The sequence below is a fragment of the Ylistrum balloti genome, unplaced genomic scaffold, assembly GCF_031769215.1.
Source record: "Ylistrum balloti isolate Yb309-2 unplaced genomic scaffold, AGI_CSIRO_Ybal_v1 Utg371408, whole genome shotgun sequence".
NCBI lineage: Eukaryota > Metazoa > Mollusca > Bivalvia > Pectinida > Pectinidae > Ylistrum > Ylistrum balloti.
The window spans coordinates 26,119-41,687 of NW_026782740.1; the positions used below are offsets into that span (position 1 = coordinate 26,119).

The 15,569-nt window shown below is 36.6% G+C and overlaps 1 protein-coding gene across 1 annotated transcript; it reads left to right on the forward strand.

Annotated features, from left to right (window-relative positions):
* Positions 1–14,024: 14,024 nt before the first annotated feature.
* Positions 14,025–15,071, forward strand: LOC132562394 (uncharacterized). Its single transcript, XM_060227134.1, has one exon. The coding sequence runs from the start codon at positions 14,025–14,027 to the stop codon at positions 15,069–15,071; it is 1,047 nt and encodes a 348-aa protein (XP_060083117.1).
* Positions 15,072–15,569: the final 498 nt, after the last annotated feature.

A 15,569-nucleotide genomic window follows, 5' to 3' on the forward strand; every position in this document is an offset into this window, starting at 1 on the left:
ATTCACAAAACTGTTCACTGGAGAGCAGTAGCCATGGCAAACAATGTAAACACAGAGGAAGGACCAACACGGGACGAGCCCAAGAGTCGCGTCTTGACGGAAAGGGGCTTAGAGTAAGCTTTGGACCTGAAACGAAAGGACAGTCGAAATGCAATTCAGGCACTTACGTTACAAGGCAGTCGCCTGAAAGAACCTTCGAATGAGGTAGGCCCCGTAAAGACGGCTTACAAGGATGGCTGACAACACATGAAAGTCTGTTGTCTACTCATGACGAGTGCCAAAACCTCTTATCCGGGGACAGGAAAACCACGGACGACCAGGACTTCCAGATATAGTCCATCTAGGGCAAGCTGACATGTCTCTAGTTATTTGTCGTTAGCTAAACTGAAAGAAAGTCAGCGAAAGGTAGAGCTTATGGCCAGAGCGTCAGCACTAAAAGAGAAACAGCAAACTGAAGCCGAAAAGCTTAGATTAAAAATGCAGGAAGAAGAGTTTGAAATAAAAACAGAAATTCAGGTTAGGGACGCGAAAACCGGAGTATTACAAGAACTGGAAGAGTGTGAGTTACGCGACCGACAAATGGAGGTCAATCTTGAGCTAGACGCTGCAACCGAATTAGACCTTGATGCCAGAATCCAGCCTTCGGCTCTGCGAAGTAATGGTCTCATTCCGGGTGCTCCACCATGGACCTATCCGCAACACAGTAACGTTCCTGGCATAATCAGTAACATGCAAGGTACATCACGTGTATACTTTAGGGACAGTGACGCCTTACCAGCTACCGCAGGTGCAATGAACGGCTCCGCGGCCCCTCGGCCCCGCGACTAAGCTATATTAATGTTGAAGTACCTCCACAGGCCACATCACATGTAGGAACAGTGTTGCAGGAAAGAAATCTGACACTTAACAAACTCAGAATGTCAAACAATTTAACAACACAGAAATAATCGATAAAATGATACGAAAATAATTTTCAGATCAAGAACTTTAATTTGATGATAACACTAACTATCAACTCAACTGACCACCTAACCAATAGTTGGCCTTGTGGTAATCCACCTGCCTCTGTACAAATTATCCCACATTTTGTGAGATTACCTTTTAGTTTGTGGTGATTCAGGTGTGCCATTACACAAATTATGACATCAACAAGACTAATTAGATAGTTCATATAGGGTTTATGTACAAAGGGGCTAAATACCGAGTATTGATATCAAGTATTTATGGGTATGTAATAGTTGAGAATAACAATATGCGTGTTATCTCCCTTTATGTGTGACTTGCCACCGCGGTTTGTATGAAAGTGTCCTTTTATAGTAAAAACAACAGTAGTAGTAGCTTAAAGTTGCAACTCGCCCACTTTCCCCATTACTCCACGTCGTGGTACCAGACACGTGTCCCAATCCGTCCTTGTATGTTATACAAAGACACCCCGTCCCCATATGTCGTACGAGACACTCCTGCCCCCATCCGTCCCCATATGTTGTACGAGGCACCCCTGTCCCCATCCGTCCCCATCTGTCGTACGAGGCAACCCTGTCTCCATCCTCCCCCTCATGTCGTACGAGACACCCCTGTCTCCATCCGTCCCCTTTATGTCGGAATATGCACCCTTGTCTCCATCAGTCCTCTTATGTCGTACGAGCCACCCCTGTCTCAATCCGTCCCCTTATGTCGTACGAGGCACTCCTGTCTCAATCCGTCCCCTTATGTCGTACGAGGCACTCCTGTCTCCATCCGTCCCCTTATGTCGTACGAGCCACCCTTGTCCCCATCCGTTCCCGTATATCTTACCAGGCACTCCTGTCCCTATCTGTCCCCTTAGGCCTACACAGACACAACAATATCCCCATCTATACCGAAAACATAAACTTACCTACTACCTAACACCTCACTATTCCACCCCGCTATATAGCTTCCTACCCGAATGATGTCTAATTAACCTAACATATCCCCAGACCTACCTCAGAGAAGGTTTGCCCCTTTGGAAGTCAATCCAACGCTCTGCACCCCAAGTTACTAAACACACTACAACTTATACCCTAAAATGACAATACGAAACAGCTAGAACCAAACAAAACACATCACCAGAGACAGAACACCCCAGACACGGACGAAAATGCAAGGAAAACAAGACAGGAGAACTTGCACGTGCTATACATAGACCTCCGACAAAACGGGTAACAGGTGACAGGACAAAACAATGAAGGGGTCACGGGTACACACGGTACATACACTACAGTTGACATGACACACGGACACCTATATAAAGCTGACTAAAAAATCAAGCATTCAGTTTTACATCACATAAAATTAAACATGACATAATGTCCCCCACTACACTTGTATAAAATGTTACATTAACAGTAATTTTATCAGCAGCCCACACTTATTGTTACAATTTGTATGTTTACACTAAGCGTATCAGTTGCTTAATGTTATAAAAGGAAGTCTGTCACATTAAACGTGGCAGTAAAAATTGTCCGCCTGCGTTTACAAGGTTGAGTCATGTTTGAACGATGATAACACTTACCCGCTCTGTTCCTTCCCTTGACTTACCAGATAGTACGCCGGGGGCGATTGTGGTTAAATTCGTCAGGTTACTGATAACGGGATTGCACATAACATAGAACACTGGACTCCAATAAACATCCCTGGATAACACGTCTTTTTATGTTCGGACAACAAATGCTAGGACAGTAAAAACTGTGGATAGTTTACACGACTGGCGACAAAACAGGTAAGATACAAAAACAACATCATTGAATAATGAATGTGCAAATGGCATGTAAACAATCACTACAGCTTACCTAGTTTAGCAAACGTTAGACAATATTTCGATAAAGATACCGCAGAGGACTAAGACATATAAAACAATGAGATGAGATATCACACATTGACATTGAATTCTACTTAAAACAGTTTATTTCTTCATATATTTGTACCAGATCAAATATGGGAGAGATTCTGTATTTGTACGGCCAGTTGTCTCGGCTTTCTAGTTTTGTAGGCGTAGTCTTTCAGGCCAATGCCAATACATGAACGAAAAATCAGACTAAAGTGCAATTTATCGCATTATAAATGGATGTTAGGCTGTTTAATTTAATGGATCACAATATAATTATCGGAGGATTAATTTTAAATCTTCACACAATAATGATAACTGCCACTTTCTAAAGTGTTCTTCTAAATAACAAACGACAACATTTGTAACATAAAGCGTCAATTGATCATTGGCCATTAGAAGCACTCGATAGTCTGGCAAGAAAGTAATGTTTTAGAGTTTAAAATCAATTCTCACGAAGAAAATTTCTCTCAGCAAACAACCCGTCTAGTACGGAACTAATCATTTACAGGGTTATTCTAATATTCAGCTGAAAACTTATACCAATTAGTTGACATCGGATGTTTACATATGATTATATACATGCTTTACCGTTCAGACCTTTTCAAATACGATCGTTGCTAACACCAATCTAACAACGATAAATCTAAATACATGATAAAACTCGCTCGTTTATGTCATATAACATTAATTCCTAAGATCCTTGTTTGTATTGATTTGTTGAGTATTCTGTTGAAATAACGAAATTGTTCCAGTTAATCAGTCGTTGAAAAAATCCTGAATTAAACTTCACATCTGTCCGTTACCACGATACACTTGATTTCTGACCTCGACATTGTGACTAATTCTAAATATATCTAAAGAAGCAAGTAACTGGTTTTAAATGAACGTAATCGAAGGCCGGCACTTTATCTTGTCAGCCTAAACAACGTTCAGGTAGTAAAATTATTTCGGCTGCTTGAGTATATACATGCAAGAAGCGGTGGCGACTGGTAAGAGATATTGTCACCGTTTACGTGTTGTCATATATGTATCAATATGACATAAAAAACAGAGTTTTGTCATTTTATCATCGGTGAATCGTGTAAGTTGAATTGAACCTGGAATCTACGTAGATAAGCATACAAAATATTGAGTATATATCTTTACTTCTTTGATATGATATCTGTGGATCACAACCCCAGAATGAAAAAGGATCAAATTGATAAACAAGAGGCTTATTGAGTTATATAACTGTAAGCGAGACACCTATCTAAGGTACAGAGACAATTTAGGTCTAAACAATGTTTCGTGCACAGGATAAGTTGAACATTTAATCTTAATGAATAAAAAGATTTTTTTTTTTTTTTTTTTTAAATCACTAAGTAGATGCGCAACATATATGACCTATTATTTTGAAAGTGGTTAAATAGGCCCTCTATAGGCAAATAGGGCCTTTTTGGTGATTTTTATTAAACTCTCTTTTATTGAAACTACACATACATTAATTCTTTTTTTTTTACAATAATTTTTCTTATTTTCAATCAAACAATTCCTTATTTAGAATGTGGCTGAGATATACTGGTAGACTACTTTCATTGGAGTGTGACATGCAATTGTTTTCGTTGCGATCACATATACGCTCAGTGTCTACAGTGCAAAACATACCGAGATTGATATAACATTTTTGATATTTTAATCACAATCTTGCATACAACTTAGGATGGGTTTTTGTCCGTTATAAAGGGCTTTCGGCGTCCATAGGCAGAAGGGATTATCGAGACACCTGAATCCATGTTTGAAATTATGATCGATTTTACTGCTGGTAGTGTTGTGAAAAGACACTGCAGATTTGGTACAGTTCAAAGGATTCCGGGTAGCTACACCCGGAAGGCATCGTATCTTTCCATTGTCAAGGCTCTGCATCTTACTGAAAGAGAGCCCTTGTTGACATAAGGACCTTACTGACAAAGGGACCTTTCTGACACAGGGACTTTCTTAATACATTGACGTTACTGACACATTGACTTTAATGGCACAGGGACTTTACTGACATAGGGATCTTATTGACAAAGTGACCTTATCGACATGGGGAACTCAATGACCTTATTGACACTGAGACCTATCTGACACAGGCACATTACTGATATAGGACCCTACTGACACAGGATCTTTTGGACATGAGGACCTCATTGACACAAGTAGCTTAACGACACAAGGACATTCATGACATATTTACATTATTGACAAATTGACATAGGACCTTTTGGACACGAGGATCATATCGCCTTATCGACAAGAAGACCTTATTGACACATTCACATGATTGAGACATTGATCTTATCGACTCAGGGACTTTACTGACATAGGGACCTGTTTGACGTTGAGACCGTTGTTGACGCATGAATATTATTAACAAAGAGCCTTTATTTACACTGGGTAATAACTGACACTGGAACCTTACTGACACAGAGACCTTATTGACACGAGAACCTTATCGACACAAGAATCTTTCTGACACTTTTAAATTACTGTTATAGGGAACTTACTGACACAGGACCTTTTTGACACGAGGACATTTATGCCTTATCGACACAAAAACCTTATTGACACAGGGACGTTACTGACATAGGGACCTTATTGACATAATGACCTTATTGACAAAGGGACCTTTCTGACACAAGGACTTTCTTTATACTTTGGCGTTACTGACACATTGACCTTACTGACACAGGGACCTTACTGACATAATGACCTTATTGACACAATGACCTTATTGACACATTTACCTTATTGACACTGAGACTTAACTGACTTTCGGGCATTACTGACAAAGGTATCATATTGACAAATTGACTTCAATGACACAAGAACCTTTTTGACACATTGACATTATTCACGCAGGGACCTTATTGACATTTGGACTTTATTGACAAATTGACATCATTGACACGAGGACCGTATAGTCACAAAGACCTTATTGACACATTAAACGTATCGACACAGGAAACATATTGACAAGTTGACATAAATGACACGAGGACCTTATTGCCCCAAGGACCTTATTGACACATGACCTTATTAGCACATTGATTTTACTGACATAGGGATCTGATTGACATATGACCTTTTGGATACGAGGACCTTGTTACCTTATCGACACAAAGGCCTTATTTACACCGGCACCTTGCTGACAAATTGACCTTATTGACACTGAGACATAACTGACATAGGGACATTACTGACATAGCGACCTCATCGATACAAGGACCTTATTGACACATTGACCTTATTAACAAGGAGACGTTACTGACACAGGATCTTTTGGACACGAGGACCTTATCGATGCAAGGACATTCATGAAACATTTACATTATTGACAAATTGACCTTATCGACACAGGGACTTCACTGACATAGAGACCTGTTTGACGCTGGGACCGTTGTTGACACACGAATATTATTGACAAAGAGCCTTTATTTACACTGGGTAATTATTGACACTGGAACCTTAGTAACACAGAGACCTTATTGACACGAGGACCTTATCGACACAAGGATCTTTTTGACACTTTTAAATTACTGTTATAGGGAACTTTCTGACATAGGACCTTTTGGGCACGAGGAGACCTTATTGACACAGGGACCTTACTGACACAGGGACCTTATTGACATAATGATCTTATTGACAAAGGGACCTTACTGACACAAGGACTTTCTTAATACTTTGGCGTTACTGACACATTGACCTTAATGACACAGGGACCTTACTGACATAATGACCTTATTGACAAAGGGACTTATCGACACGGGAAACTTACTGACACTGGAACCTTATTGAGACAATGACCTTATTGACACATTGACCTTATTAACAAGGAGACCTTACTGACACAGGGACATTGCTGACATAGGCCTTTGCTGACACAGGACCTTTTGGACACAAGGACCTTATCGATGCAAGGACATTCATGACACGTTTACATTATTGACAAATTGACCTTATCGACACAGGGACCTTATTGACATAGGACCTTTTAAACTCGAGGACATTATCGCCAAGAAGACCTTATTGTTATAGGGACCTTATTGACACATTGACTTTATTGACACATTGATCTTATCGACACAGGGACTTTACTAACATAGGAACCTGTTTTGACGCTGTGACCGTTGTTGACACTCGAATATTATTGACAAAGAGCCTTTATTTACACAGGGTAATTACTAACACTGGGACCTTACTGACACAGAGATCTTATTGACACGAAGACCATATTTACACAGGGACCTTACTGATAGAGGGATCTTACTGATAAAGGGACGTTATTGACATAAGGGCACTTAGGGACAAAAACATACTAACACAGGGACCTTATCGACAAAGGGATATTACCTACACGGACATTAGTGACACTTTACCTTACTGACACAGGATCTTATCGATGAAAGGACCTTATCGACAAATTGATAGTATTGACACAGGGACCTTACTCATACAGGGACTTTGTTGACACAAGGACCTTACTGATACAGCGACATTATTGACATAGGGATATTACTGACACAAGGACATTACTGACACAGGGACATACATTACTGATACAAGGACCATATTAACACAAGGACATTACTGACACAGGTACCTTACTGATACATGGACTGATACAGGGACATTACTGATACAGGGACATTACTGACACAGGGACATACATTACTGATACAGGGACATTACTGATACAGGGACATTACTGACACAGGGACATACACTACTGATACAGGGACTGATACAGGGACATTATTGACACAGGGACATTACTGATACAGGGACATACATTACTGATACAGGGACATTACTGATACAGGGACATACATTACTGATACAGGGACTGATACAGGGACATTACTGACACAGGGACAGGTACAGGGACATTATTGACACAGGGACTGATACAGGGACATACATTACTGATACAGGGACATTACTTAAACAGGGACCTTACTGACACAGGAACCTTATTAACACGATGACGTTACTGATACAGGGACCTTGCTGTCACAGGGACCTTATCGACACGCCAAGATGCCCTTGTTGTTTTAAAACTATAGCTGGAGTCAAAACTAAAGAGTTGTAACTGAGTAAAAACGGAACGACTGAAAGTTTTACATCAGGAATCTGAAGATTGATTTAATTAATATTGAACACAAACAAGTTTATTTGATGTTCAAAATCTGACCGCTGACTTTTAGAGAGAGTTTCGTGTAATGCTGCAGTTTTGAAGATGCAGCTTGAAATCATAAAAAAATGAAGTCATCTATGGTTGTCGTAACCTGCTACAGATGTAGGTTGGATTTATAATATACAAATGCATTGACATTCGTTTTAAATGATAAAATAATTAATAAAATGAAATTTATCGAATCTTAAAGTGCATCCCTGATTTGATGATCGACGTTCATTTTTGGACCAAGCTGACTTTTCTCAGTCGATGCACAGATATCGTGTTGTGTTTGATATTTATCTTTTCCCCCCTTAACACGTGTATTGTGGAGGATCATTATTTGGCTAAAGTGAAATTGCTATTGAGAGGTGTGTCTTTTGTACAATCTTTGAAGACACCGGTTGTCGATGCCGAATCCTTTTCTGGTATTGACAAGTTTCAGAAGATAAAATTCTAGCTAATGTTAATTTTCACATAGAAACCGGGATTTCTTTTTAATTCTGCATGTTGTTGGTAATACAATGTCAATACAAAATATACACTTGAAGTTTACTCATTTAGATTGAAAGCCTTGAAGGCCCCACATGTGGAAACTTGATCATTTTTGTCTTCTGTTTTGAATTGCTGCAATTATATATTAAGTTTGCACTCTATTATAGGTATAGGTTATATATTCAATATGTATTGTACTTCTAGGTATAATCTATATATTAGATATATATTCTATCTCAAGGTAAAGTTTATATATTAGATATATATTCTATCTCAAGGTAAAGTTTATATATTAGATATATATTCTATCTCAAGGTAAAGTTTATATATTAGATATATATTCTATCTCAAGGTAAAGTTTATATATTAGATATATATTCTATCTCAAGGTAAAGTTTATATATTAGATATATATTCTATCTCAAGGTAAAGTTTATATATTAGATATATATTCTATCTCAAGGTAAAGTTTATATATTCAGATATATATTCTATCTCAAGGTAAAGTTTATATAAGTATATATATTCAATATATATTATATCCCCAGGTAAAGTATATATATTCAATATATATTATATCTCCAGGTAAAATATATATATTCAATATGTATTCTATCTCTAGGTAAAAGTTTATATATTCAATATGTATTCTATCTCAAGGTAAAAGTTTATATATTCAATATGTATTCTATCTCAAGGTAAAAGTTTATATATTCAATGTGTATTCTATCTTTAAGGTAAAAGTTTATATATTCAATATGTATTCTATCTCAAGGTAAAATTTATATATTCAATGTGTATTCTATCTTTAAGTAAAAGTTTATATATTCAATGTGCATTCTATATCTAGGTAAAATGTATATATTCAAAATGTATTCTATCTTCAAGGTAAAAGTTTATATAATCAATGTGCATTCTATATCTTGGTAAAATGTATATATTCAATATGTATTCTATCTCTAGGTAAAATTTATATATTCAATATGTGTTCTATCTTTTGGTAATGTTTATATATTCAATGTGTATTCTATCTCTAGGTAAAATTTATCATATTCAATATGTATTATATCTTTTGGTAATGTTTATATATTCAATGTGTATTCTATCTCTAGGTAAAATTTATATATTCAATATGTGTTCTATCTTTTGGTAATGTTTATATATTCAATGTGTATTGTATATCTATGTAAAATTTATTATATTCAATATGTATGCTATCTCTAGGTAAAATTTATATATTCAATATGTATTCTATCTTTTGGTAAAATTTATATATTCAATATACATTCTATTTCAACGTAAAAGTTTATATATTCAAAATGTATTCTATCTCTAAGTTAAATTTATATATGGTAAATCTGATAAGCCTCGAAATGAAGAAAAATAGTTTTCGAACTACTTTTACGCTGCAAAACAATAGATTTAAGAAAATTGTCTCTAACTAGCCAATGCACTGCAAAGTTATTTGATCCTTATAAGATGCATATATATATATATATATATAGTTTGTTGTTCATTTTACAAAACAAAATAATTCTATAAAACAGAAATAGTCTGCTTTATCAAATCTTAATAATTGCTTGTTTTCCAGCATTTGAATAATACTTGTCAATGAAAATGAAATAATATTTGAAGCCAGAAGTAAGTTTTCATAGATCACGAGAAAAATCAAGATGCCACATTAGCCAGTTCAGTGCCAGATTTCTGAAGTCATTCGCTCCTTTATTTCAATGATTATCATTATCAAATGTTAAAGTACACACAAGTCAACTAAGAGGAGGAAATCTCGATATTTTGATGTTTATGGCATCAAACAATCATATCATAATCTTTGTTCACCATTTAAAACCATTTCACAAACAGATTTATGTGTCAAAGAAATAGATATACATGTATATGTAAAAGAATGGATATACATGTATGTGTAAAAAGAGTCTATATACATATATATGTAAAAAATAATACACACACAAACAAACACACACACACACACACACACACACGCGCGCACGCACGCACGCACGCACGCACACACACACACACACATATATAATAGATTTGCATGTATATGTAAAATAAAGTATATACATGTATCTGTAAAAGAAAAGATATAAGAATAAATATATCTGTGTATATAAATGTATATTGAAAAAAGAATAGATATACATGTATATTTAAAAAGAATACATATACATGTATATGTATAAAGAATAGATATAGATGTGTATGTAAAAAAAATAGATGTAAATGTAAAAAAGAATAGATATACAAGTATATGTAAATGAATAGATATATATGTATATGTAAATTAATAGATGTATATGTATAAGAATAGATAAACATGTATATTTAAAAAGAAGCGATATACATGTATGTGTAAAAAATAGATTTGCATGTATGTGAAAAAAGAAGCGATAAACATGTATATGTAAAAACAATAGATACACACCTATATTTAAAAAGAACGAATGTATATATATATATATATATATGGGTACTTATGTAAATGAATGATGAACAATTCTGTATAGGTTATATAGACTTTTGCTGACATGCTGTAACATTCGAAACGCAGTTTTAATGTTAGAGTGCTCTATTGGAAGTACAGTACAACAGTCAAATGTTAAATAACTAGACCTCGCAAGTTAAAGTACATCAGTCAAATGTCCAATAACGAGACCTCGCTAGCTAAAGTGCATCAGCCAAAGGCCCAATAACGGGACCTCGCTAGCTAAAAAACACCAGTCAAATATTAAATAACGAGACCTCACTAGCTAAAGTGCATCAGCCAAAGGTCCAATAACGAGACCTCGCTAGCTAAAGTACATCAGTCAATTGTCCAATAACGAGACCTCGCTAGCTAAAGTACACCAATCAAATGTTAAATAACGAGATCTCACTAGCTAAAAAAACACCAGTCAAATGTTACATAACGAGATCTTACTAGCTAAATAACACCAGTCAAATGTTAAATAACGAGATCTCTCTAGCTAAAGTGCACCAGTCAAATGTTGAATAACGAGACCTCGCTAGCTAAAAAACACCAGTCAAATATTAAATAACGAGACCTCGCTTGCAATAGTACACAAGTCAAATGTTAAATAACGAGACCTCGCTAGCTAAAACTCATCAGTCAAATGTTAAATAACGAGATCTCACTAGCTAAAAAACACCAGTCAAATGTTACATAACGATATCTCACTAGCTAAATAACACCAGTCAAATGTCCAATAACGAGACCTCGCTAGCTAAATAACACCAGTCAAATGTTAAATAACGAGACCTCGCTAGCTAAAACTCATCAGTCAAATGTTAAATAACGAGATCTCACTAGCTAAATAACACCAGTCAAATGTCCAATAACGAGACCTCGCTAGCTAAAGCACACCAGTCAAATGTCCAATAACGAGACCTCGCTAGCTAAAGCATACCAGTCAAATGCCCAATAACGAGACCTCTCTAGCTAAAGCACACCAGTCAAATGTCCAATAACGAGACCTCGCTAGCTAAAGCATACCAGTCAAATGCCCAATAACGAGACCTCTCTAGCTAAAGCACACCAGTCAAATGTCCAATAACGAGACTTCGCTAGCTAAAGTACATCAGTGAAATGTTAAATAACGAGATCTCGCTAGCTAAAAAACACCAGTCAAATGTTACATAACGAGATCTCACTAGCTAAATAACACAAGTCAAATGCCCAATAACGAGATTTCGCTAGCTAAAGTACATCAGTCAAATGTTAAATAACGAGACATCCATAGCTTAAGTACATCATTGAAATTTTCATTATGGAGACCTCGCTAGCTGAAGTACACCAATCAAATGTTAAATAACGAGATCTCACTAGCTAAGAAACACCAGTCAAATGTTACATAACGAGATCTCACTAGCTAAATAACACCAGTCAAATGTCCAACAATGAGACCTCTCTAGCTAATGTGCACCAGTCAAATGTCCAACAACGAGACCTCTCTAGCTAATATGCACCAGTCAAATGTTGAATAACGAGACCTCGCTAGCTAAAAAACACCAGTCAAATATTAAATAACGAGACCTCGCTAGCTAAAACTCATCAGTCAAATGTCCAATAACGAGACTTCGCTAACTAAAGTACATCATTTAATTGTCCAATAACGAGATTTCGCTAGCTAAAGTACATCAGTCAAATGTTAAATAACGAGATCTCGCTAGCTAAAAAACACCAGTCAAATGTTACATAACGAGATCTCACTAGCTAAATAACACAAGTCAAATGCCCAATAACGAGACTTCGCTAGCTTAAGTACATCAGTCAAATGTCCAATAACGAGACTTCGCTAGCTAAAGTACATCAGTCAAATGTTAAATAACGAGACATCAATAGCTTAAGTACATCATTGAAATGTTCTTTTTGGAGACCTCGCTAGCTAAAGTACACCAATCAAATGTCCAATAACGAGATTTCGCTAGCTAAATCACATCAATCAAATGTCGAATATCCAGACATCAATAGCTTAAGTACATCATTGAAATTGTCATTATTGAGACCTCGCTAGCTAAAGTACACCAGTCAAATGTTAAATAACGAGACCTCGCTAGCTAAAACACACAAGTCAAATGTTAAATAACGAGACCTCGCTAACTAAAACACACCAGTCAAATTTTCATTACCATCACTATCTTAAGCACACCAGTCAAATGTCCAATAACGAGACCTCGCTAGCTAAAGTACACCAATCAAATGTTAAATAACGAGACCTCGCTAGCTAAAGTACACAAGTTAAATCTCCAATAAGGGGACCTCGCTAACGAAAGTACATCAGTCAAATGTTAAATAACGAGACCTCGCTAGCTAAAATACACCTGTCAAATGTTAAATAACGAGACCTCGCTAGCTAAAGTACACCTGTCAAATGTTAAATAACGAGACCTCGCTAGCTAAAGCACATCAGTCAAATTTCCAATAGCGAGACCTCACTAGAGATGTATATGTGATGTTCTACCCGACGTTCAAGATCTTGTGCGGCGACGCTCGCGATTTTGTCGTCTTATAGTAATGACGCAATACATTTCATTTCAGGCGACAGAGATATGTGGGTAAATCTGTAATTAACATTTACTCTCCTCTAAATTTCACTTACATGATTTTAATAAACGCAAAAATGAAAATCCATACACTACATTTGCTTTTCTAGGTCGCAAAACAATCTAAAGAGACGAACACCGTAATGAATCGATTGTTGTAAAACCTGTTTAAAGTGATAGGTAACTGTCACAGGATCACCGCAAGCACCAAGATCATTCATTTCAAACCTATTAAAAGCGACATTTGGGCAGCCAAGAGAGGTCATTTTCTTCGCATCATTTGCAATACTTGTTGAACATGATTTTACATATGTTGAACTGCAAACTAATTAATGTCTATGCATTCAGTCCAATAATTTTTAATTTTAATTTTTTCTGTCCATTTTCAGGATTTTGAACTGACTGCAAGCCTCATTCACAATGCCTAGAGGAGGACTCAACCTGAAGGCTACGTCTATTTTAGCCTTGCTAATTCTAGTTGGTGTGATTGTTGTGTATCGTATATCTGCGCAGACTGGCCAGAACATTAGTAGACCTGTACCGAAGAATACGTTAGTTTCAGAGATGGAGATGGATCAAGTTGCATTGACAGCTCAATCTGAATGTCCATATAGTGTTAACCCTACAAATGTATACAGTCGCTATTCAACACAATGGAAGCTGAACGTAAACGTCTGCAATAAATGTATTAATTTCCCAAAAGCCACCTTAAAAACACAGTTTGGAGATACTCCAATATTCATATATCAGAGTGCAAGTGACGTTTGGGTTTCTGGAGTTATTAAAACGACTGGTCATTTCGAGGCTGCAAAAACTAACGGAATAGCAGCACTACTTCAGACCGATTCAAATTTGAACTTAATTGATATCGGTGCTAATATAGGCGTACATACTTTAGCTATCGCAAAAATGGGGCGGAAAGTACTAGCCGTAGAGGCTTTAGACAAAAACATTCAGCATCTTTGTGCTTCCGTCACAGCTGGAGATATGCAGCATGACGTCACTATTGTTTACAACGCAATATCCGATGGGCATATGAGGGTTAAACTTGGTGTTGATAAGAACAATATGGGCGGTACGTATGTCGATGTGGACTCTAAACACATTAAAGACCTAAAGGAAGGTCGCGCTCAGGGCACGTACGGAGAAGTGGACACTATTACAATGGACGACCTTGTGGAACTTCCTGTTTTTAAGAATTTTTCTAAGGTTATAGTAAAAATGGATATTGAAGGATTTGAACATAAAGCTATATCTAAATCAGAAAAGTTCTTCAAAGCAGTAGATGTTCAGGCGTTCATAATGGAATGGGAGTTTCACAGAAAGATGTCGTCAGGAGGCGATATACTAAAGCGCATGAAAGACTTAAAATTTGAACCATACCGTGTCGAGAATCCTTCTGCACGACTCTCAGTAGAATCCAGTGATTCTTGGCCGTACGATGTTTTATGGCGTCCAGCTAAATAACTGAATAGTAGATAGTTTATACTTGTTACTTTAAATAAACATATGCAATCATTATCATAGTCAAACAACAGTCCCCTTTTTGTCAGTATATTGAGTTTCCGTTTACCTTGGCAAAAAGGACAATGATAAGACAAGATTGTGTCTATTTACTACAGAAGTTATATAACATTGGCTTCATATGACACTTAGTAGCAATGCTAAGAACAAGTCTGTCTGAAATGTTATCTTTAAACTATTTCTCAAAAACCAAGAGGCCATTGGTCATAATATTTGACGTAAAGCATATTGCGATGAAGGGCTTCCAATATTTGTTCATATGGATGAACTTTATCTACTTTCAAGGTCACAGGGGTCCAATGTGATGAGATCTTTAAATGACATCTCAATTAAAACCATTGGATGGCAGTTTGCTTATATAGACATGTTGGGCGAGATGGACCTCAGGGACTGATGGATGGTGTCAAAAGTAGACAAATCGACTGAAATTTGTCAAATTCA

Coding starts and splice junctions, on each gene's coding strand:
- LOC132562394 (XM_060227134.1), top strand. CDS start 14,025: ATGCCTAGAGGAGGACTCAACCTGAAGGCTACGTCTATTTTAGCCTTG.